General features: G+C 36.6%; 1 protein-coding gene across 1 annotated transcript in view; it reads left to right on the top strand.

Annotated features, from left to right (window-relative positions):
- EPC2 (enhancer of polycomb homolog 2) overlaps positions 1 to 20222 on the top strand; it is a gene marked incomplete at both ends in the record, with an annotated part of 136360 nt that extends 116138 nt beyond the window's left edge. Inside the window, 6 exons of the mRNA XM_080719980.1 lie at positions 855 to 1000; positions 1104 to 1447; positions 16112 to 16248; positions 17840 to 17999; positions 18980 to 19313; positions 20150 to 20222. Of these exons, the coding sequence (XP_080576106.1) occupies positions 855 to 1000; positions 1104 to 1447; positions 16112 to 16248; positions 17840 to 17999; positions 18980 to 19313; positions 20150 to 20222 (1194 nt within the window). The remainder of the gene's footprint in view (positions 1 to 854; positions 1001 to 1103; positions 1448 to 16111; positions 16249 to 17839; positions 18000 to 18979; positions 19314 to 20149) is intronic.
- Positions 20223 to 26523: the final 6301 nt, after the last annotated feature.

Genomic DNA, 26523 nt, shown 5'->3' with positions numbered 1-26523 from the left:
CAGAGTTATGTGGATAACTGGCTTTTTTATGTGGCTTGTTGAGTTCCTATGTTTAATTGTATTATGGTAACATACACTGACAGTTTTTTCAGGGTATGTATATTTCATGTAGTAGAGATAAGGATATATTTATAAGTTATGCTGATAAGAGAAAGGGAAATTATTATGAAAGAGGAGGGGGAAAAGTGGTAAGAAACAGAAAAATAGAATGATGAAGATGAGAAGGCAAAGAAATGAGCTGCATTTCTTAAAAAAAAAATAAAAGCTTTGAGCCAGGTGTGATGGGGCATACCCGTAATCCCTGTACTTGAGATGCTGAGACAGGAGGATCGCGGGTTTGAGGCACGTCATAAGACTCTCATCAACCTAGCGAGACCCTGTTTCCAAATAAGAAACAAAATTGGGGTGGGAGTGCAGCTTAGAGGTAGAAAGCCTCTAGGTTCAACCCCTAGTACCACAAAAAAAAAAGAAGAAAAACTTTGCTTGACCCACACATGCTTGAAGTATAATTTTCATGACAGTAAGAAGCCTATAAATAACTAATTTTGCCAGCTCTACTTTATATATAAGTGCTAAGCTCATATTATTCTTTATAGGAATGTGTTTTTAAAAATAACATAAATGTTATATATATTCATAAACTAAATTCAGCTCTGTTAATTTGGGTGAGTGAACTCTTGACTCAGTTGTGAGTGAGCCCTAATTTTGTAGGTTTTTTTTTTTTTAGATTCTAATTGTTTATTAATGCTACAGTTACTTTATTTTTATCATAATTTAACTTTTCTTTATTTCAGTTTTACTTCATGAGTTATACTTTTTCTTTTCTTTCTTTGTCTTTTTTTCTTTTTCTGCAGCCTCGTTTGGACCAAGCTAACCATACATGCGAAAATTCAGAATTGGCAGATTTGGATAAGTTAAGGTATAGGCATTGCCTTACAACACTTACAGTTCCAAGAAGATGTATAGGATTTGCAAGGAGGCGAATTGGCAGAGGTGGAAGGTAAATTATTTATTTTGATAGTTTCTGTTTATAAGCTGGAAGGGAAGATGTGGAGACCTGTTAATCTCTTTCAGTTAATATTTGGTTTTATTTTGATTTTCAGGGTCATACTGGACCGAATATCCACAGAACATGACCCAGTCCTGAAACAAATAGACCCTGAAATGCTGAATAGTTTTTCAAGCTCTTCCCAAACTATAGACTTGTCTTCTAATTTCTCTCGGACCAATGCTTCCAGTAAACCTTGTGAAAATAGACTGTCTCTTTCTGAAATATTAAGCAATATCAGATCATGTCGACTACAGTGTTTCCAGCCAAGGCTACTAAATTTACAGGACAGTGATAGTGAAGAATGTACCTCAAGAAAACCAGGGCAGACTGTGAATAATAAAAGAGTTTCTGCAGCATCTGTAGCTTTATTGAACACCAGCAAGAATGGCATATCAGGTAAGCTATCACTGTATTCAGAGTATATTGTTGCTCTTGTCTTCCTAATTTTCATTATCTACTAAATAAACTCTCAGTAAATTTTGGAGGTTTATTTTCCAGTCCCACTCAGGAAAGAAACTTTATCTTAACCTACTACATTTTTTTTCAAACCTGAGAAACAAAATCATACTTAAAGTGGTTCATATTTTAACCAAGATGCCCTAACTGGTTTTATCTATATAACCCCACTGATGAGTATTTGGAAAGTGAGTATCTGATGGTGAATGGAAGGCAGAAAGTATCAAGAGGTCCCCGTGGCAAACTGTTTACAAGCTGCCATCTGATCATTGACCACTGTCAGTTTCTTATGTTAAAGGGGTTTTCAGCCAGGTGTGGTAGCTCATGCTTGTAATCCCCACGCTTGGGAGGCTGAGACAGGAGGATCGCATAGGTTCAAAGCCAGCCTCAGCTACTTAGTGAGGCTCTCAGCGACTTAGTGAGACTGTTTCCAAATAAAATATAAAATGGGGCTGGGAGTATAGCCCGGAGGCAGAAAGCCTCTGGGTTCTACCCCCAGTACCACACACAAAAAAAGTTTTCATTTTGTGGATTAATTTTGCTAAAATGTAAGCATTGCTCCATGAGAATACCATTGAAAGCTTTCTTTCTGGAAAATGATTTTTTTGGAAGCTCCCTATAAGTGTTTGTAATTTTTGTGTAGCTAGCTCACCTCTCTAATTGAGATCAAAAAGTTTTTTCATTTTGAGAGAAGACATGTGCTCAATGTAATTTAGTATTTTTATATCATATACATTGTGAATTATATATAATATCTAAAATTCAATTTTTATTTTTATCACATTTATATTAAATCTGAATAATATATAAATATCCTTATATACACTGAAATAATCCATGACATCCAGAAGAAAATGAGATGTGACTTGACTTTATACTGATGATAGCCTTTCTTTCTGTAAAACATTTATGTTTCTAAATTATTTACTGTATATGGTTCATTTTAGGATGCAAAATTATAAGCTTCTGGAAAATGATTTAAAATACATTTGTAGCCAGGCCTGGTGGCACACACCTGTAATCCCAGTACTTGGGAGACTGAGAAAGGAGGATTACAGGTTATTTAAAGGCTGTAGTGGAAAACTAAATATTTTAAATTATTCTAAATCAACATATAATTTTACAACTTAAATTTTTTGCTACATGAACTTAGGAAAATGCACCTCATTATATGAAATTTATGAATATGGAGCTGGGTGTGGTGGTGTACACTTATAATCCCCGCGCTTGGGAGACTGAGACAGGAGGATTGTGCAGGTTCGAAGCCAGCCTCAGCTACTTAGTGAGGCTCTAAGCAACTTAGTGAGATCCTATTTCAAAATAAAAGTATAAAATAGGTCTGGGAGTATAGCCTGAAGGTAGAAAGCCCCTGGTTCCATCTCCAGTACCCAAAAAAAAAAAAAAATCATGAATGAAGTTTCATGACCTTTTGAAGTTGTAAATACCTAATATGTTTGAAGTCTCCCAATCCTTAGAAAGCTAAGGATAGTAGAAAATTGACAAATTGTTAGATCAAATTTTTTAGCAAACTCCCAAAGATATAGATTAGATTATTTAAACAGAAATTCCTATGCCAAGCGCTATTCAAAATAATTTTTGCAAAAAAAAGGAATTCAAAGGCATATAATATTTTTTAGTTACTTTTATAATTACATTTGACCATAGGCTGAATTTTTTATTTACCAATGTATATCATATTTTTTAAAATGAGTTTAGGCCAGGCATGGTGGCGCACGCTTGTAATCCCAGCTTTCGGCAGGCTGAGACAGGAGGACCGCGGTTCATGGCCAGCTTCAACTACTAAGCGAGGCCTTTTGCAACTAAGTGAGATTGTGTTTCAAAATAAAGAATAAAAAATAGGGCTGGGGTGTGGCTCAGAATTAAATATGCCCCTGGGTTCCATCCCCAGTACCACCAAAAAAAAAAAAGAGTTTAATGTTTAATGTATTGTTTAATGTATTTATTTCTCTCCATACCTTTCACTTTTTTGTGTGTTTTGTTTTGTGTTTGGTACTGGAGATTGAACCCAGAGGCATTCTACCTCCAAGCTAAACACCCATTCCTAACTTTTTTGTTTTGAAACAAGGTCTTGTTAAGTCGCTGAGAGTCTCACCACAGTCTCGCCACGTTGCTGAGGCTGGTCTCCAACCTGTGATCCAAACTGAGCAGGGCCAGACAGATGTTTGCAGCTTTCTACTATACATTCCAGATAAATTCTAATTTTAACTTAAATTTGTTTATTTTGGAATTTTGCCTTTCCTTTACCTTCAGGGAGGGCAAAACAGTCATTTTGTTCAGTGTGTGTGTGTGTGTGTGTGTGTGTGTGTGTTTTGCAGTACTGAAGATGGAACCCAGGGGCATTCTACCTTTAGCTATGCCCTACCCCCAGCCCTATTTTTTTTTTTTTATTCTTTATTTTGAAACAGGGTCTTACTGAGTCACTCATTAAGTAACTGAGGCTGTCTGCAAACCACAATCCTCCTGTCTCAGCCTCCAGATGCTGGGATTTCAAGCATGCGCCCATGCTCATCTTTCCTGGTTTTTTTTTTTTTTGTTTTTTTTTTTTTTGTTTGTTTGTTTTTTTGGCAGGTCTGGGGATGGAACTGAGGGGCATTCAACCTCCGAGCTACAGCCCCTCCCCTATTTTTTATTCTTTAGTTTGAAACCGGGTCTCACTGAGTTGCAGAGGGCCTCACTAAGTAGCTGAGGCTGTCCGTGAGCCACGATCCTCCGGTCTCAGCCTCCCAAATGCTGGGATTACAAGCGTGCACCACCACACCTGGCTCTCCTGTATTTTTAATAATGTTACCATAATACCATTTTTTTTTTCTGGAAAAAAAAATTAGATCTAGCCGGGCATGGTGGTGCATGCCTGTAATCCCAGGACTTGGGAAACTGAGGCTTGGAGGATCACAGATTCAAAGCCACCCTCAGTGAGACCCTGACGCAAAATAAAAATGTAGATCTGGGGGTGTAGCTCAGATGTAGAATGCCCCTGGGTTTAACTCCTAGTACAGCCCCTACAAAAAAAAAATTAAGGTTTAAGCAGCAACTAAGGCACAGGAGAAGCCAGTATTTTTAAATGAAATCTTTCATATTTTATCACTTGTTAATAGACCAAAGGATTTGTTAAAGTTTGTTTGCTTGTTTGTTTTGTTTGTTTTCCTGTACTGGCTGAAGCACAAGCCCTTGAGGCCAGAAGGGTTTTTATTTCTTAACAAATATTTTTGTGTAATATTGATAATATTAGGCATGGTGCTGGGGATATAGCTCCAAGGTAGAAATCTTGCCTAAATGTGTGAGACAATTAGGCAGGAGAATATAAATACCTAGTTAAAAGAAGACTTTTGATGCATTTCTGTAAACAGTTGAAGATCGATAGTAACTTTAAGTTCCCATTTGTATCGTTTATGCTCTCTTACATAATTTTTTCAGTTTTGCTTAGTCATAAGTGAATTGTTACTGTTCAGTAAATGCCAATATAGGTTGTTTCATCTACCTAAAGAGAATATAGAAATTTTTGTAAAGTTATTACTTTTGGTGGACATACACAAAAGAATGGAATCTTGATGTATTTGGATTCTTTATGCATTTTAACATTTTTGTCTTTTGCTCATTTCGCTGAGCTTGGGCATGAGAGCACATGTATCTTTATGACTAGTAAAACTGACACAGGACTATATTTCTACCTGGTGGAGAAAATATCACTGAACTAACCAAATTATTAATATTGAATTTCCTTTCTTAGCTGGGAAATCACAGGAAATGAATTTAATCAGAAATAAAATTATAATGCAGTTGGCAGTAGTATTTATTTATATCACAAATTCCTTAGTTTCTTAATGAAAGAGAAAAGGGAAAAGAGAAAGCTATATTTGAACTTTAGAGCTAAAGGCAAAGAAGTTTTCTTTTATGTTCTTAATAACTCTGGTGAATGTTTTTTAATTCATAACTATGTACAAAATGTATTCTGTTTATTATTTTAGTTATATTTAAGGTATATTTAAATGTATGTCCTAAGTATTAGAATAACTAACACTAAGGACTTTATTTTAAATCAAAAATTTGTTTTTAAGTATTAAGTAAAAGTATGATTTCTAAGTTAAAAACTCAATGAAGGCAAGATAGAACTGGGCATGGTGGTCCATACCTGTAATCCCAGAGGCTAAGAAAGGAGAATCACAGATTCTCAAGATAACCTCAACATGGTGAGAGTCTGTTTCAAAACAAAAATTAAACAGAAAGGAAAAAGCAGGACAGTGAAAGATAGTACTTCACATAGTAAGTGAATAACCAAGGGAAACTTCATCTCATATATCATTATTTAGGACCTCTTATATGCAAGACACTGTGTTGAAAGTTGGAGTTTTAAGCCAGGCCTGGTAGCACAGGCCTATAATCCTAGTACTTGGGAGGCTTTGTCGCCTCTCAGGTTCAAGGCCAGTCTCACAACTTAACAAGACTTTTAGCAACTTAGTGAGATGCTGTTTCAAAATAAAAAGGGCTAGAGATGTAGCTCAGAGGTAGAATGCCCCAGGGTTCAATCCTCAGCACCAAAAAAAAAAAAAAAAAAAAAATGCCATTTTACAAAACATATACTCTCTACTTATAAAGAATTTATAGAATTTATGGCACAAGGCAAATACTACACTTGTTATGATCTTTTTTAGTCATTTGAACTTAAGTACTATTTGTTATTTGAGTACTGTTATTCAAGTAAAAATTTAAGACAATATATTTCATATCTAAAAGTGCTTTTCTTGTTCAGACTGGAAGGATCAGAATAATTTACATGTAACCCCAATTTCCACTAATGCACAGTTGCAAATAATATGGTATTTTTTTCTTTTGTCACCTCTCTTAATATAATAGATACCAACAGCCATTTGACCAGCTCCTGATTTCATATTACCAATTTGTAAAGTTCAAGAGAAATTTGGTCTTTAGTGTATTCAGTTTCTTTTCTCTTCCTTTTTAAATTGACATGAAATATTTGCAAGCAAAGAAGTTTTAGAATGGATAAAACTGCTTTGACAGCTACGATACAAGGATTTATTTTTTTTATTTTTTTGAATTAAAGATGCTTGTGAAGGTGAGAAAAGGATTTAGAACTAAGGGACTAAACAATTGTAGTTTCACTGCTTAAAGAAATAGTAGTAAATTTTTAGTAACTATCTTGGTTGTTAGAAGTTCAGTGGGTCTTTAGTCATGAATCTGATATATAAAATAGAGCCAGAAAAATAATGAACTGACATGAAAAACAGGCTATAGGTTAGATATATACAGTATCAACAAATGCAAGTGTGTTACTTATGTACAGGATGATATATTTGTATGTATAAAGGGGGAAATTCTGAACAGATATACTGATCAGGTATTAAATTGTATTACCCAGGAAGATTGTAAAACTTCTTAAGTGAAATAATACTTCCCATTTATCGAGGGTTGTGAAGTACTTCCACCTTTACAAAACATTCAGATTTATGGTTCCTTTTAAACTGTTAGGGCTTTAGGTCATATGGTGATTTTCCTTTTTGGTGTGGTACTGGGATGGAACCCAGGGGCTTTTTACCTCCAGGCTACACTCCCAGACCTATTTTTTAAATTTTATTTTATTTGGAAACAGGGTCTCACTAAGTTGCTGAGAGCCTCGCTAAGTAGCTGAGGCTGGCTTCCAACCTGCGCAATCCTGTCTCAGCTTCCCAAGTGCTGGGATTACAAGCATGTGCCACCACACCTAGCTGGTGATTTTCCTTTTAAGCTAGCAGTTTTTAAAGATTAACTAGTGTGATGCAATAGTATATGCCTGTAACCCCAACTACTTGGGAGACTGAGGTAGAAGTAACACAAGTTTGAGGCCATCCTGGGCAACTGAACAAGACCCTGTCTGAAAATTTAAAAAAGGCTAGTGATACAGCTCAACAACAGAGCACTCCTGAGTTGAATAGCCAGTACTGCGGGGGAAAAGCCATGCACAGTGGTGCACATCTATAATTCCAGTACTTGGGAGTCTGAGACTGGAGGGTGGTGTGTTTGGGACCAGCTTGAGCAAATTAATGAGACCTTATTTCAGAATAAAAATAAAATAGGGCAGGGGTGTCATTCAGATATAGAACACACCTGGGTTCAATCCTTGGTCATACATACACACCCCAACTAGTAAAAAGACCTTGGTTTAGTCATAAGCAAGAGAAGCAGAAAAGGTTCCTTTTTTATATATTCCCATTTCAGCTTTGGACCACCCCTACCCCATCCAAATCTGGGTCTTTATACTGTGTCTTATTACTAAAGAGATTTGTTCACTCCAACTGTTACCTCTTCCTTATGTATTTTATTTTAGTGCATGCCTCTTGATTACTCACAAGTCAGTGTAAAAAGTCTGTTATGGAAGTATTTCAATAACTTATGAAAGGAAAAATAATTAGTGGAGAAAATGCTTTCAAATTTTTACCGTTTGCCTACCAATAAATCATTCCTGAGAACAGTAATTCAATATTGTGTCTATGCCATGAAAACCATACATTTCTTACCACTTACCTTCACTCCAAAAATGATAGAGGAGTTAGAAAGGGTGTGTTTTATGCATTCTAAATTTTTATGTTATGGTTACTATTTGTTATTTTTGTCTAAAGAGTTGAAATAATACTAAACAGTGTTCTAGAGAATTCTGGATGAAGAACATAAACTTGTTTCAAATTCAAAAATACTTTAACAGTAAAAAATAACCTAGATATCAAGAATGGATTTAACATACTGAGTTTGGGATGAAGGGAAAGAGGAAAATCATATATGTAATTTTTAAAGTATAGCCACATTAAGTTTTTATCAGTGATTCTCAACCAGAAATTAGATCATGGTTGAGATTTTTGATATCACAGTCAACCTCGAGACTAGTTTAAGATGTATGAGTTTCTATGAGGAGAAAAGGATGGGGTTCCAAACATATGGTTTCAACAAGATAAAATAATAAATGTAGATATCCAAGAAAGCAGGTAGTTTTATCAGAATCTTTTTAATACATGGATAAATTATATATGTTTATAAAAGCAAGTAGAACACCCGTGGTTGACAATACTCTTATTACCTGTGGACTACCAATCCAAAAGTAACAATATTTTTATTTTTGGCTCTACTACATCTGGCTAATATTTTTAATTTTTAAAAAATGGCTATTTGAGCCAGGTGTGGAGGTGCACACTTGTAATCCCAGCATTTGGGAGGCTGAAACAGGAGGATTTGGGTTCGTGCCAGCCTCAACTACTTAGTGAGGTCCTCTGCAACATAGTGAGACCCTGTTTCAAAATAATGGATAAAAAAATTGGGCTGGGGGTATAGCTTGGAGGTAGAATGCCTCTGGGTTCAATCTACAATACAAAAAAAGAAAGAAAGGCAATTTGTTTTCACTAGCTTAGATTGAATATCTCTTCTCTGAAAGTGTTTCCGATTCTTTAGTTTTTCGGATTTTGGAATATAGACTGAAAATCTGAATTTTAAAATCTAAATTCTTTTAAGTGTTGTACATTCAGAAAATGTTGGACTTTGGATCTTTTCAGATGACAGATACTCAACCTCCACCCTCCACGTTCTTCTGAATTATTAAGATTTTAGCAACTTTCTTATAAGATTCTGAAAAGAGAAAAGTCTGGTTTCCATTTCTATTTTGAAATAACCACTAAAAGCATATTCTCCTTATTTGGTTTATTTTTCAGATTTTATTTTTCAGTGTTAAACACTGTAAACCTTACCTTTTCACAACATTTCCTTATCTCTATATAAGTAACACTGGATTTAAGAACTAATACCAGATTCCAAGTCTACTTTTGAAGAGGTCCACTCTTACATACAGAATTTACAGAATTATTTAAGATTTTCCTTCCTGCCTTTGTATCTAATAAACTATTTTCATCTCTTTCCCTAAGGTTTACAAACAGCTGGAAATGTATGCATTTTTCACATTTTCATTTGATTTTTGAATATTTTAACACTTGCAGTGAATTTTGATATATGCAAAGAAAAATACTGGGTTTTGTTGGTAATTCAGTAAAATGATGTGGACTTCAAAGATTTTATTTTTTATATTTCTTTTTATAAATTTTTCTAGTCATACATTGTAGTCATACATCTTAATGGAGTACAAGATGGTAGAAGAATACGTGCACACATCACCCAATTAGCCCTTACCTATTTCCCACCCCATTTCCTTCCCCCCTCCCTTCTTATATTTGGCTTAGTGATTGACTTTGATATGTTTGTGAATGTACATCATGTACATTAGGGAATTCCCTCTTACCTCCTCCCATACTCCTCAGTTAGATATCCTTATTTGCTTATCTATAGTTTCTCCTTCGTATAGAGTTCATCCTATGAGTTTATCCTATGACCCTTTTTCTCCCTAGTTTTCACATATTAGGGAGAGCATCCAATTTCTTATTTTTGTGACTGACTCTTCTCACTTAGCATAGTGTTCTCCAGTTCCATCTATTTCCCTGTAAATTACATAATTTTGTTTTTCTTTATGGCTGAGTAAAATTCCATTGTATACATATCTCATCTTGGACATCTTGGTTGGTTCCATAGTTTGGTAATGGTGAATTGTGCAGCTATGAACATAGATACCCATGCATTAGTTTAGCAGTTTGGTTTCCATTCTTTTGGATAGATACCCAGAAGTGGTATTGCTGGATCATACAGTAAGTTCTTTCCCATTCTTCTGAGAACCCTCCATACTGTTTTCCAAAGTGGTTGCACTAATTTGCAATCCCACTAACAATGTATTAGAGTTCCTACTTCTCCACATCCTCACCAGCTTTGTTGTTGTTTGTGTTTTGAATGATTGCCATTCTAGTTGGAGTTAGGTGAAATCTCAGGGTAGTTTTGATTTGCATCTCTCTGATTGCTAATGGTGTTGAGCATTTTTATACATTTATGGCCATTTTAATTTCTTTTGTGATGTTCTCTTTCACTTGCCCAATTTTTATTGGATTATTTGTTTTCTTAGTGGTGAGTTTCTTGAGTTCTCTGTATATTCTAGATATTATTAGTCCTCTATTGGAAGAGGAGGTTGCAAAACTTTTATCCCATTTTGTTGGCTCTCTGTTGAGGTTCTTGATACTTTCCTTTACTGTACAGAAGCTCTTCAATTTAATGCAATCCCATGTATTGATCTGCCTTTTAGTGTCTTGTACCTTTGGAGTCTTGTTGAGAAAGTATTTCCCTGTGCCTATGTGTTGCAGTATTGGACCTATCTCTGGTCTTATTTCCAAATCTTTGATCCATCTTGAATTGACTCTTGTGCAGGGTGAGAAAGTGGGGTTTATTTCCACTTTTCTGCATATAGTTTAACCAGTTTTGCCAACACCATTTGTTGAAGAGGCTATCTTTTTTCCAGTGTATGTTTTTGGACCCTTTGTCAAAAAAACATTGACTGTAACTGTGTGAATTTGTTTCTGAGTCTTCTCTTCTGCTCCATTGGTCTGTGTATATCTGTTTTTGTGCAAGTACCATGCTGTTTTTGTTTATTCGTAGTATAGTTTAAAGTCAGGTGTTGTGATTCCTCCTGCATGGTTTTTGTTGCTGAGAACTACTTTGGCTATTCCGAGTTTTTGTTGTTCCAGTTGAATTTAAGGATTGATATTTTATTTCTGTAAGCAATGACATTGGTAATTTAATGGGTGTATTACGTTGCATCTGTAGATAACTTTTGGAAGTATGGCCAATTTAATGATATTTATTCTGCCTATCCATGAACATGGAAGAGTTTTTCATCTTCTAAGGTCTTCTTTGATTTCTTTTTTCAGTGTTTTATAATTTTCTTTGTAGAGGTCTTTTACCTCCTTGGTTAAGTTTATTCCTAAGTTTTGTGGGTTTTTTGTTTTTATTTTTGGTGGGATATCCTGAGTTTAAGTGTTTTCTGAATTTCTTTTTCAGTGGATTTATGATTGGTATACAGAAAAGTGTGATTTGGGGGGGAGTGCAGGTCTGGGGGTGGAATCCAGGGGCCTTCAACCTCCGTGCTACGCCCCCTGCCCTATTTTTTATTCTTTATTTTGAAACCAGGTCTCACTGAGTTGTAGAGGGCATCACTAAGTAGCTGAGCCTGTCCGCGAACCATGATCCTCTGATCTCGGCCTTCTGAATGCTGGGATTACAAGTATGCACCACCATTCACCTGGCCAAAGTGTGTGTTTTGTTTTTGTTATTGTTTTTAAGATTGATTTTGTATCCATACACTTTGCTGAATTTGTTGATCAGTTCTATAAGTCTTTTGGTTGAGTTTGTTGAGTCTTCTAAGTATATTATCATGTCATCTGCAAATAGTGAAAGTTTGAGTTCTTCTTTTCCTATTTGTACTCCTTTGATTTCTTTTTCTTGCCTTACTGCTATGGCTAGAGTCTCAAGTACTATTTTGAAAAGAAATGGTGATAATGGACATCCTTGTCTTGTTCCTGTTTTTAGGGGGAATTCTCAAGTTTTTCCCCATTTAATATGATGTTGGCTGTGGGGCTATTATAGATTGCCTTTATGATGTTGAGGTATGTTCCTTCTATTCCGATTCTCTGCAGTACTTTTAAAGCATAAATGGATGTTGGATTTTTGTCAAAAGCTTTTTCAGCATCTATTGAAATGATCATATTATTTTTCTCTTTGATTCTGTTTATTTACATGGATTGATTTTCGTATGTTGAACCAGCCTTGTATCCCTGTGATGAACCCTACTTAGTCATGGTGTATGATTTTCTTGATGTGGTTGAATGTGTGTTGCTATATTTTGTTAAGCAGTTTTGCAAGTTCAACAATGCTGTAGGCCAGTAGTTTTCCTTCCTTCAGCTGTCTTTATTTGGATTTGGTTTTAATATGATGTTGGCTTCATAGAATATATTTAGGAGAGTCCTGATTCTGTTTCACAAAATAGATTGAGGAGAATTTGGATTGGCTCTTCTATAAAGGTTTTATAAAATTCACTTGGGAAACCCTCTGGTCCTGAGCTTTTCTTTGATGGTAGGCTTTTCATTGCTGCTTCAGTCTCTTTGATTGCTATTGGTTGGTTTAAATTTTCTGTATCTTCTTGACTCGTTTAGAAAGGTTGTATTTATCTAGAAAGTTGTCTATTTCTTCCACATTTCCTATTTTGTTGGAGTATGTTTCTGCTAATCCTCTGAATTTTTACACTGTTGGTGATAATATCTTTTTTCATCCCTTCATAATTTGAGTTGATTTTCTCTCTCTCTCCCTCTCTCTCTCTCTCTCTCTCTCTCTCTCTCTCTCCCCCCCCCCCCTCTCTCTCTCTCTTGTTAAGTTGGCTAGTGGTTTATCTCTCTTGTTAATTTTTTCAAGAAACCAGCTTTTGGTTTTGTTGATTTTCTTTATTTTTTTTTTTATTCTGTTGGCTTTGGGGTTATACTGTTCCTGGTTTTTTTTGTTTTTTTTTGTTTTTTTTGGTGGTACTGGGGTTCCTTCCCTTCTACCTCCGGGCTATACTCCCAGACCTATTTTATACTTTTCTTTTCTTTGGAAACAGGGTCTCTTAAGCCAGTGCTGTTGGCTTCAAACCTGCGTGATCCTCCTGTCTCCGCCTCCCAAGCGTGGGGATTACAAGTGTGCGCCACCAAGCCCGGCATGTGTTCCTGTTTTTCAAGGACTTTGAAGTGTGTCATTAGGTTATTTATTTTGTGATTTTCTGTTCTTATATGGGCATTCAGTGTTAGGAATTTTTCTCTTAATACTGCCTTCAAGGTGTCCCAGAGGTTTTGATGTGTTGTATCTCTATTTTCATTTGTTTTTAGAAATTTCTTGATTTCACCCCTTACTTCCATGACCCATTCTTCATTCAGCAGTATGGTATTCAGTCTCCACATGAACTCTGGTGTCTCTGAATCTTCTTATAGTTGATTTCTAGTTTCATTCCATTGTGGTCTGAAAAGACACAAGGAACTATGTCACATTTTTTTGTATTTGCTACTGCTTACTTTGTGACCTAGGATATGATCTATTTCAGAGAAGGTTCCATAAGCAACTGAGAAAAATGTGAACTCTGCTGTAGTTAGGTGGAGTATTCTATGTGTGTCTAATAGGTACATTTGGTTGATGGTATTCTTTAGATCTGAGGCATCTTTTCTGACCTTTTGTCTAGAAGGTCAATCTAGAAGTGTGAGGGAGTATTAAAGTCTCCCAGTATTATTGTATTAGGACATATGTGTTACTTAATGTCGCAAAAAGTTTGTTTTATGAAAGTAGCTGCACCTATGTTTGGGGCATAAGTGTTGAGTATTATTACTTCAAAGAATTTAGATGGAGCAGTCATTCATAGCCTCATGTTTTTGAGTCTTTTTCTCTTCTTTTTATTTTTCTTTCTGTTACTGGGATTGAACCTAGGAGCATTCTACCTCTGAGCTATTTTGAAATAGACTTTCACTGAGTTGCCAAGGCTGGATGTGGACCTTCAGTCCTATCTCAGCCTCCCAAGTACTGGGATCACAGGCATGTGCCACCATGCCTGGTTGATTTTGAGTCTTCTAAAAATAAAATTGCTGTCTATTTTCACCCTTCTAGTTCAAAATTAAATGTATGACAGAAGTAAAAGTTCATTTAAAGGTTTGTTCATCTCTGAGGCCTAATCCCCTTTTACTAGACATAGCTTCTTATATGTCTATAATTTACCATCAAAAGACCCATCCAGAAAAAATGTTTTTATTTTCTCATTTGTGATCCTGCTAAACAGAAAACTTTGGAGTAGTGAAATAACCTAGATTGAGGATGTAGTCTTTAAATTCCTGCCACTTTGATTAGATCACACAACTACATATAAAGATTGACTTATATTGGTATTCATTTTGTGTGGGTTTTTTTCTTCCCAACTACATTGTAGGACTTTATTGCTAAGACTCTTCTTAATGTATTCTTCCTTTTCATTTCAACTCTTAGTACAGACTCTACATTATAATAGATAGTAAATACGTGTTGATTGAGTGAAATAGGAGAGAAGAAAGAAAGCAATAAAGAAAATTAGAGCCCAGCACAGTGACAAAGGCTTTTCCAGCTATGTGGGGAAGCTGAGGTAGGACGGTCACAAGTTCAAGGCCAACCAGGGTAATTTATCCAGAACTTGTTTCAAAGCAAGAAATAAAAAAAAGCTGAGGATGTAACTCAGTGGTAGAGTGCCTGCTAATAAGGTTAATTAGTAAGCAAGGTTCTATCTCCAGCACTACAATAACAAAGCAAAAATTACCCATAGGATATATGTATTCTAGTGCGATTTAGTAGTCAATACTCTAACAATGTACTGACTTAGGAAAATAACTTTATGTCCTCCAAACCAATTTATCAGTGAATATCAATAAATTACATATTTGTTTCTTCTAGAAAAATGATTCCTATTTTAGCTTTTGTGATCTTTTAATCAACTAAGTAAACATGATGTACATTAGCAAACATACCAGTCAATCACTAAGTCAAACATAAGGAAGAAGAGGAGGGAAGAAATGGTGGGAAGTTGGGGAAGAGATAAATGAGTAATATGTGCATGTATGCCTCTACCATCTTGTAGCCCATTAAGATGCATGATTACAATGCACCAATAAAAAATTTTAAAAAATATTTTAAAAAGTAAAAAAAGTGAGTTTTTGTTTCTGGTTTTTGTTTTTGTTTTTTGGTACTAGGAATTGTACCCAGGGGCATTCTACCTCCTATATCTATAGCACTTTTTCTTTTTTTTTTTTAAACAGGGTCTTGCTAAGTTGTTAAGGGTTTTACTAAATTACTAAAGCTGGCCTCAAACCTGCTATCCCTCTGTCTCAGCCTCCTAAGTACTGGAGCTATAGGCATTAGGCATGTGCCATCCACCTGGCTAAACAAGATGCTTTCATAAGAAACCCCCTTTTGATACACTTAATCACAGCATATTTGATTACATCTGAGGATACATTGTTCTTTAATTTTCTTAGAACTTTACTGATTTCCAGCCCGTATTTTTATAGATATGTTTTAGGCATTGAATCTATTGGTTTAAACTATGGCTTATGATTGTTAGATGAACATTTTGCCATACTGGGGATGGAACTCAGGGGCATTCTACCTCCGAGCTACACCCCCAGCCCTCTTTGTTAGTCTTTTTATTTTTTGAGACAGGTCAGTTGGGAAGGGCCTCGCTATGTAGCTGAGGCTATCCACAAACCCCAATCCTCCAGTCTCAGCCTCCTGAATGCTGGGATTAGAAGCATACACCACCACGCCCAGCTATTAAAAATCATCTTGAAGATGGCCTTGCTTTCTTATTAAAGCTGTAACTCAGTCAATATTATTATTTACATGAACAAATTGATGTTTTTCTTACAATGTGGTCACTATAATATAGAGAATTAAGATTGATCTTAAAGATTTTTAAAATCTGAATAAATGTTAGAACTATGTTATACAATAACAGCTATGCAACAAGCCTTTTTAGCATGTGCTATTTGGAGATTATGAATATGAACATATGCCACATGTGATACCATTTTTATTGACTTCTTTGCTGATTGTATTGTGATTTTTTTCATCTTAATTGTGGAATAAGTTTACATTGTATTTATTAAAAATACTTTAAAGCATGTATTTATCTTTTGCCAGTAACAGGGGGCATCACAGAAGAGCAGTTTCAGACTCATCAACAGCAGTTAGTTCAAATGCAGAGACAGCAGCTTGCTCAGCTTCAGCAGAAGCAGCAGTCTCAGCATTCCTCACAGCAGACACATCCAAAAGCACAGGTAAGCCTGTCTTGGAATCAGAGTTGTATGTCTGCCTTTCTTCTTTTAACTATGTAGTTTTGTTCAAATAAGCAAATAAAGTCATTTCCTTTGAATTTTTCCACTCTTGATTTTGCAACTCTAAATTTCTTTTTAATTTATATAATTTTAAGTGACTGGCTTATAAACTAATCTCTGAATATTTTGAGAGTAGCATGAGAACCAAATAAGATTTTTAGTTTAGGAAAGAAATAGCTTCTTTTATTTGGAAAGTTATTGAGAATTCATAGGAGTAAATATATATTCTTAAAATCATCACTCCCCACCCTCCTTTATACAGAAAAGTTTTTATGACTTTTCCAATGCTTCCTAAAACATGTTTAAGTACTATGTGGATATGCCTCACTATAACCCCTCGCCTCTATGCGTCACATTTCTCTGTAGGGAAAAAAAAATGCTACTAGGGGAAGTTGTTCATGGGCACCATTAAATGAAGACAGTAAGCATAAGAATAAAACTGTAGGAACCAACACTGCCAACATCTTGATATATGAGCCCTGTAAGGCTCATTATGAACTTCTGGCCTCCAGAACTGTATGGAAATAAATTTATTGTTTTAAGACATTAAAAAGAAAACTAATGTAAGAATACATTTCAAAATAGAGCATTCAGAAACAAATAAGCCTTGTATTTTAGGTTTTATATTTTATTATTCCATAATCTTGCAAGTACTCCTAAAGTATTAGCTGAGATTAACTCAGTTCATTTTTATTCTGTGAGCTAGCTCAGGTCAGCATCTATCCATAGTGGTTCAAATCAAAAGATCAGTACATGAAACCTTAAAGATCCTGAACCCAGCACCACAAAAGTCTCAGTGACCCTGAGCCCCAAGCACACTACTGTGACATCCAGTTTCATGCATAGTCGAGGAGGAAGAGTCATTTAACTTACCTTCATTTGCTTTTTGTGAGTCTTTTCAGTAAACAGCCTGTAGTATTTTCAGCATTTCTCAAGATTAGGCCAAGATAGGTTTTTACATTGTGACAAAAATATTTATTATTCAAGTCTATAATTTTATTTCATCTATGGTAGATAGCTTGTCAAGAATTTTTTTTTGGGGGGGGGGGGCGGTACTGGGGGTAGAACCCAGAGGCTTTCTACCTCCAGGCTATACTCCCAGACCTATTTTATATTTTTATTTGGAAACAGGGTCTCACTAAGTTGCTGAGAGCCTCACTAAGTAGCTGAGGCTGGCTTCGAACCTGTGCGATCCTCCTGTCTCAGCCTCCCAAGCGCGGGGATTACAAGCGTGTGCCACCACGCCCGGCATTGTCAAGAATTTTTAAAAGCATTCATTAAGACTTGTTAGAAAAACAAAGAGCATTAAAGATTTGGGGTTTAATTCCCAAGTTCCTTCTCAGAAATAATTGCTTGCTAGTTTTTAGTCATTTTTCTGTTTTTTGTACCTAAAATATTCTACAAAGGCTTAGATAGATCTCTTTATCTAACGTTTCTGACTACTCAAAATTAGAAAGGCAACAACATCTTGCATTTGCCCCATTCCTTAATGTGAAATTACATCTGAGAAGCTGAGAGTTTGTCCATTTTATAGGGCTCGAGCACCTCTGACTGCATGTCTAAAACACTCGACTCAGCCAGCGCCCACTTTGCTGCATCTGCAGTGGTCAGTGCGCCTGTTCCCGGTCGCAGTGAGGTAGCCAAGGAACAGAACACCAGCCACAGCAACATAAACGGTGTCGTCCAGCCTTCAGGTACGGCTGGGGTTTCATTTAAAGTTGTAACCCACTGAGTTGGGTTTGGTTTTATTTCTTAAATTCAAGGGAGGAACATATGAAGTCAAATCAGTGTTATTCAAAAAAAAAATTGGGGGGGGGGAGTTACAGGAAATAGCTGAGTGTTCTAGAGTTCACAGAGTCTTTCTCTGTTTCCTCCCATGTACTGGAAACCTGCCTATGGAATATTCCACTGGTTTCATCCATAAACACATTTTAGGAAACCCTTGAGCTAATTTCCAGTATCACCTTGAGTCTTCCATGTTCAGTAAGCTTGAAGTCAAATTTACCTTCAAACCACTCGAAAGTCTCCTGGGATAACTCTCTGACACTTCCTCTTGAGATATAGTATTGCTGTGAAACCCTGTCTTTGAGGACTTCTCAAAGACTTGCTGTTTCTGACATCTTTCCCTCTCTCTCAGCCTGTAGGACTGTCCAGTTGTTCACATATACCCATGATGCCAACTGTCCATCTGTCTTAATTGTACTTACTTTTTGTTTTGTTTTGTTTTGGCAGTACTGGGGATGGAACCCAGGGGCATTCTACCTCTGGGCTACACCTTCAAGCCTGTTTTTTATTCTTTATTTTGAAACAGGGTCTCACTAAGTAACGGAGGCTGGCCATGAACCGTGATCCTCATATCTCAGCCTCCGAAGTACTGGGATTACAAGCATGGGCCACAACACCCAGCTTGTACTTACCTTTAAAGATGCCACATACAAGGCAGCACAATACTTTGCAAAGCCTCTTTATGCTAGCCAATAACCTGAGGGTATCTTTCGGGTGAATACATTGTATTTGCTTAGCAGCAGCTCTCATTAAAGAAACTGTGATGGAATGTTAATTTGATATTTAATATATAATATAAAATATTATAATATAAATGTTTGCATTTATTGTAAGTACCTTATTAATGTCCCATGATGTTAATTGAAGGAATTTTTTTTCTCTCTTTCAGGAACCTCTAAAACGTTATACTCCACCAATATGGCTTTATCATCCAGCCCAGGGATTTCAGCTGTACAACTTGTAAGGACAGTTGGCCACACTACTACAAACCACTTAATCCCAGCGTTGTGCACAAGCAGTCCTCAAACACTTCCGATGAACAATTCCTGCCTGACGACTGCAGTGCACCTTGGTAACGTCAGTGTTGTCTCTCCAGTCAATGTGCACATCAATGCACGGACTTCAGCACCATCGCCAACAGCCTTAAAACTCGCCACAGTTGCTGCCAGCATGGACAGAGTGCCAAAGGTTACTCCCAGCAGTGCCATCGGCAGCATAGCAAGGTGTGTGGGGGCCACACATCACTCTCTCTTCCTCTGTGCTATTTGTCCTGTGGGAGGGGAAAGACCTGGTCAGTCGGAGCTTCTGGTGACACACTTTTTACCAGATCTTGAGGCTCTGCTTAGTGTAAAGTTCTTTGGCTTTAAAAAGCTTCAGTCACTCTTAGTATTATTTTTTTGTAGTTTGGCAGTCTGGAAGGTTAGAATTGTTATTATTAATTCCATGCCAGAGTTTAGGTTTTGTATCAAAATTTGTGATTTTTAACATTATGTGAAGAAAGTAAACTCTTCTATGTCTATGTTAAAATTGAGAATATTCGAGAATTAACCAAACCTATAATATTTCAGAGTGAGTTTTCTATTTCTTTTCAGTAATGCTAATGCAAGAGCAGTAAATCAGAAGAAATTAATTTGCATAGGTTAATAAGCATATGACCTTAAGCCTTTCAAATTAAACTAGTGGTATGTCATTTAAATAATACTGTACTCCTAAAAGTTATTCTCTTTGAGCATCACATGCTCTGTATATTGTAAAAAAAAAAAAAAAAAAAAAGTGGACTTGTCCTCTTTTTTATATTTCAAATTAATTTAGCTTTTTTATATTTCAAATTAATCATTAGCTTCTACTGAAAACTATGCTAAATTGTTGTCTTTCCTAAATAGTTATAAGCAAAGATTGCTAGAATTTCTGAGCTAAAGAAAATTTCCTCATACCTGTGTGAAAATGATAAAAATTGGGAAGGTTCTTCTGAAGTCATGTTTAGTAGTAGTTAGATAATGTAATCTATAACATATTCTAGAGAGTATTAATGTTTATTTTGCCCTTTGCCTCATTATAGAGAGAACCACGAACCAGAAAGATTGGGTTTAAATGGAATAGCAGAGACCACAGTAGCTATGGAAGTGACATAACCTAAAACATGTGGCTCCTCCTGTGTGGATGGTGTGCAGTCATGCATGTTCCAGCTGAACGCAACAGGCGGCACTCTGTGGACCACAGAGCGCAGCAGTGGACCTAAGTGGACTACAGTATATCGGATGTTAAATCGATATATGATGTACATTTTGTAAAATTGGGAAAATCACTACCTTGTAAAATAGTTTATTTGTATCATCAATATTATTTCTGTTACTTGAATAGTAGATATTCATCATCATGCTTTTGCACTTGAATTTGCAACTGAATGGATTTTAAAAATAATTCTTTAATGGGATCATGAGCATGAAATGGGATCCTGCATCACTTGTTTTAACTATTTATTTTGCCATGTTTACATTTTGTATCTTGTAAAAATAAATCCAACTTTGTGTCTAAAAAGTTAAAGATTCATAGCTAGGAAATGAAATTCTTGTAATTTTTTTCTAAAGGAACTGTAAAGTTTTCACTTGGTTCATTTTGTTTCACAATTTGACTAGATGGACTTTTTGGTAAATACTTTAGTGGCATTTCACTGTCAAATATGAAGTTCAAGGCAAAATAGTATTTTCTATTACTGTGCAGGGGAAAGGGATGGATCGATACATGCAAATTTAATGTAGTAACTCACTTTTCCATATATTTTGAATGTATATTTCTATTTATAATACCAGTTTATAAAAAATAATTGCACAGAAAAATGGACTAGGAAAAATTATGCATCTAGCACATTTAAACTGTGCAGATATGAAAATTTTTCAAGGATTACATTTTATCTGAAGACTGCATATTTTAACTGGCTTTAAACTGTAACACACCACATAAAAGATATTTACCAGGTATGTATTGCATTATATCATTGCAATAAATATTGGAAGTCTAGATATCGAGCCATCCCAGGTGTTGGGAGGGGGGAGGGTTGTGGCAAGATTGTCTTTTCAATTTTGGAGAGTTTTCCTGTGGCTACAAGGCAAGTAACGGGTTGGAAAAAGTCTGACTGTAAGCGTTGGACACCTTCATAGTGTAGTGTTTTAGTGACTTTTTTTATACGGTTCTTGTAAATTAGATACGTGTAGTGGTGTTTCAGAATGTTTGTTTATGCACTAGTTCAGACAACTTTCCCTGTTACTTGTTCTTGATAAGTGAAAACTGCAGGGAAATAAAAAATACATATCAAAACATGGACATGCTGCATATGTGTTTATTTCACAATGTGCACACAGTAAAAGTGAAATTTTAAGGAGATGATAGCACTTAACAGCACTTTTCATTTTCACAGTGCTTTCCAAGCATTAATGAAAAGAATTATAAGAAGCTCATCTGTGGGCACTATTGGGTTTCAGATAATCCAATATAAACTACCTTTGATATGAAAAGTTCTTAAAATATTTTACAGAATGTAAGTAATTTGCAGTGTAGCAGTCATTGAAATCTCATAAATGAGCCTCATTTTATAAATAAAAGTTTAGAGTAGAATTATATTGCAAGGGGGTTTTGTCAAGTAAGTACTGGGAAATGTAAATATTTTTAATGAATACAATTAAAACCATTTCAAACTTAACATAATTTTATACTTTACATTTTTTATATCTACAGTCCAGAAAGTTGTAAAATAATATGTCAGTTGAATTAACGGGCCAAGATTTCTGCTAAGAGTGGTTTTTATTCAGGTCCTAAATGTGTAAAGCAATTTATGGTCAAAACCATAGGAAAAGAATAAATTTAGTTTCTTCATTGGTTGTGACCTGATAGAATCCATTATCGTTTCTGCCATACTACCTCTGGAGTTACTCATTGCTGATTATATAAAGGAAATAATTTTGATTTGATATGTATTATGACTGTGTTCATTCTGCTTATAGTTGGATGTATCTTCTTGCTACTAAGAACTTAAAACGTTAGTGCCAATTTCAGAGAAAACTTTTCCCATTTTACTGAAGTAAAGCATGAAGTCAATTTGCCTTATGTGATATATATGTTATAAATAAGTAAAACAAAAGAACTCTCTATTTGTACAGTTTCTGGAGGTGGTGGCAAATCCAGAACTTATCAAAGACTGATGACCAATTCATTTGTTCCTTTTGAAGTAAAATAGAAAAACTAAGCCTTCCTTATTCTGTGGTTGTAACTGTTTCATGGATGGCATTTCAGTTCCTTACATACACATTTTTCCAGTGTTTTTCAAAACTAAAATGACAAGTGCTTGTTTTCACTTTATTAAATTGAAGGATAGGTGGTTTCTGCAATAGCCATGTGCCCAGGTGGTACCACCATCTCTTGGTATTCTGAGGAAACTAGTATTGGTACTTGGAGCTTTTAGAATACTTTGGTAAATGTGTTTCTTTGGTGGGAGGTGGGGATTGAAGATATTTTTTATTTTTTACATCTACAAAGTAGTAACTCTTATGTGCTACAAATAGCCTTTAATTCAGTGTAGATAAAAGTACTTATAAACTACTTTTCTACCTTCCTAAGGAGAGTCCCCCATTTCTTTCTCAGTAATTCAAAGTTATTATTTAACTCTACCCAAGAATATATTGCATATATTTATTTTGCAAAAGACCAAGGAAAAAATAAAATATTTTGAGGGTTTTTTAAGAACATACATAGTGCATACACATATTTTGGTTATTTTTAAAAATAGGAAATACAGTATTTGCAATTGTGCTTAGTGTTTTTTTATTATTATTATTACCAAGATGATTTGGGGAGTACAGTGGCAGGGGACTAACATTTCAGAAACTTTTCCCTAGTAATATACTGCTGATTTTGAGTACAGTGTTATACTTTTTGACAGATATTTTAATCAATAATATGCTAGTGAGTGAAGGGTTTATTTTCCCTTCACTAACATGACAAACTGCTCAGTTGTAAAAGGTAAGGCTATTTCAAGTGATTCTGAATATTAAGACTAGATGGTTTTCATCTCCATCAGTAACACAACAGCAAACTCATGGAGCATGTCGAATTCTCTCTTTTTCTTTAGTCCTAACAAGAATTCTGTAAAGTACTATTATTTCCCATTTTACATGTTGGAGAAATAAAGTTTAGAGAAGTTAAATAACTTACCCTGTGTCACATAGTAAATTACTGAGCCAGGAGCTAAACTTGGGCAGTCACTACACTCCTACCCACTGCCTCCCATGTTTAACATGAAGCCCTCTTCAAAGAAGTACTTACTGTGCTGCCCAGTACACTTAGCAACAGCTGAAGCAGTTTTAAGTTTCATTTAGAAGACAGTCCCCCACTCTCACAACTGGTGAGCACATTAGTTGCAACTGTGGCTTCTAGCCATCCTCCAAGCAAACCCAGTTTATCCTCTTCCAAGTCTGCCAGACCTACCCAGTAAGTGCTTCAGAGCTCTTGATCAGCAGAGGCAACAAAACAGGGCCTGGGCCAGTACTCTGTCGAAGGCAGCCCTTTCTGGACCCTAGTTTCTCCATCTGTAAAATGAGCAAGTTCCTGAAACGATAATAGAGGCCACTCTGAGATGCTTGGTGAAGTGTGCTCATGGCCCGTGTGATGCTAGTTGCTTACCAAGGAAGCAAGTGATGGCAGGTCTAAGGCTAAGCATACAGTTAATCTAGGGCCCTCCCCCAACCCCGTCTCTAATGTCTGTAAAATAGCTGAGCTTGTGTGGAACTAATAACTTCAACGACTACACAACTCAAAAGAGCATAAGATTTATGTATTTTTCTAGATGGATAATGGAGAGACTTGAGAGAGAATACAGCATGGTAGACTATCAGGAGAATTTGTTGCGCTGGGTTTTACTCCCTTTTCTAGTCTTATCACTAAACTTGTTTCATACAATGAATGGGTGGGATTAGGTGACCTCTAGCCTGTCTGCCTGCCCCAGTGCCATGGAATCTAACCCACCACCACCACCAAGGGCTCCTTTGCTTTCCTGAAAAATCACCTTCCCTGACATTGCCAGCATCCTTTGACTAGCACTGTTCAGAAGGATCAGTAATGAGTCAGATCCCATGAACTTTCAACTCTTTTTCTTCTTGTCCAAAGAGGAAAATACTTCACACACACACACATGCATGCAGGTGTGCTATATTGCTGTGACTTACTACAATGCTTAAGCTTTTTAGTGTACTTAAAAGGAGGTTAGCGCTAAACCACCTATTGTTCCAGCAGTGATTTATTTGGTATAACACTTCAGCCTTACACTATCCCAAAATGGAGTCTTCTTGCAGGGCTGGGGGTTAAACTCACAGGTGCTCTGCCACTGAATTACATCCCCAGTCCTTTGTTTTTGAGGTGGGTTTTTACTAAATTTCTCAGGCTGGACTCAAGTTTGTAGCACTCCTGCCTTCCTTCCTCCTCTCCCAAGTAGCTGGGATTACAGGTGTGTGCACCATCATGCCTGACTAGAGTCTTTGTGTCAATATCAGGAAAAAATTATCTCACCTGCAGTCCACAAATACAAACTATTAGTATCATGAACAGCACATTCTAGATCTAGGGCAGTAACATTGTAACATTTCCCATTTACCAATGTTGAAAAACTAGCCATTACCGTACTGAAGAACACTTTCCTCTGCTTCTTATTCCCAGGGCTACCAGAGTTCATGGGCATATGTATGTCCTTCTGTCTTAGAACACCTGTCTCAGGTGCTCTACTATAGTAAGTAGATTCTGGCCAGGTGAGCCTAGGTTAAGGTTAGCCAAAATGTAGGGGTTTGGGTTTTTTTTTTTTTTTTTCTCGGTACTGGGGATGGAACCCAAGGGCATTCTAATACACCCCCAGTACTTTTTTTTATTCTTTATTTTGAAACAAGGTCTCACCAAGTTGCAGAGGATCCCACTTTAGTTGAGGCTGTGAACCAAGATCCTCCTGCCTCAGCCTCTCAAGTACTGGAATTAAAAGTGTGTGCCACCACACCTGGCCTAAAATGTAAGGTTTCAGCTTTCAGTATGAGACATCAGTACATTACACTACTGAATTAAAAAAAAAAAAAAGTAACATATCACCAGGTAGTCTAGGAATAGCACAGGGATGGATCAGTGGGGTATCTGGACTGCATTCTTTTCTGGTGGATCTTCAGGTTGTACAGAATTCTTTTGCTGTAGAATGCATAGTTTGCTTTGAAGCCAGCAATGGAGAGTTTCTGCTGCGCAGTCTTAGGTCAGGAAAGGTCTGAGCCCTCTGAAAGGGCCCACCTGATTTAGACCAGAGCTCTGCAGCGGTCTGATTAATTCAGCGGAATGATTAGGGACTTGGACTTTATCTGCCAAACATCTTAATTCTGTTGGTTAGAAGCAAGTCACTGGCCTTTGGGGAAGAAACTTACACTGGGACATGGATACTAGGAGACAGGAATCTAGGTCCACCCTAGGATGTCCGCCAACAACACATCTTTATAATTGGATAATTCCATCCCACTACCACTCCCCCTAGTCTCCATTCATCTCAGGACCTTAAATAAACCATCTCTATCTGACTCATCCATTTTTTTGTAAAGAAACAGTTTAAGGTATTTGCCCAAGCAAACATTTTGCTATCCTGTAAGTCGTAAGTCTCACAGTCCTGAATGTTGGGCAGGAGGTCAGGTCAAGGGGAGCTGCGTCAGCAGCCCTAAAGCCTTTGTAGAAATGAATGGGTGTGAAGAAAATGGGTGCAGAACTTTAGCATCTGAGTGGCACGGGATGGGGGAGAGGAGTCTGGTCACCCAGGAGTTCTTGTGTCCCTTAGGAGACCATGCAGAAGTAACCCATGATAGAGACGTGTGGCTGGTCAGAAGGCCCAGGTGTTGGGAGTCAGCAACCAGATCAAAGGTGGGTGATGAGGATACAGGTCAAAAAACTTGAGGGCAAATCTAGCCAGCTTCTATTGGTCAGAAGCACCTAGGAGAGCTTTTAAAAATACAGATGTGGCCGGGTGTGGTGGCACACGCTTGTAATCCCCGCGCTTCAGAGGCAGAGACAGGAGGATCACACAGGTTCGAAGTCAGCCATGCGCGCTGGCTTAGGAGACCCTGTTTCCAAATAAAAATGTAAAAATAGGTCTGGGAGTGTAGCCCGGAGGTAGAAGGGCTTCCAGGAACCCCAGTACCACCAAAAATAAATGAATAAATAAATAAATAATAAAAATACAGATGTGTGGTTTCATCCCGTGCTGATTAAATCAGGATTGCCACAGGAGAGTCAGGATACCAGCATCTAGTACTTGGAGTTCTTTTCTTTTTTTATGTAGTTAGTTGCTTGGGGTTTTCATAAACACGTCACCTGACTGCAGCTGAGGCAGGGAATGACTAGTCTAATATTGCTGTTCCTAGTGAGAAGGCT

The sequence above is a fragment of the Muscardinus avellanarius genome (assembly GCF_963383645.1).
Source record: "Muscardinus avellanarius genome assembly, chromosome: 2".
Taxonomy (NCBI): domain Eukaryota; kingdom Metazoa; phylum Chordata; class Mammalia; order Rodentia; family Gliridae; genus Muscardinus; species Muscardinus avellanarius.
Note: the sequence above shows the minus strand (reverse complement) of the source record. Positions and strands in the feature narration are given on the sequence as shown.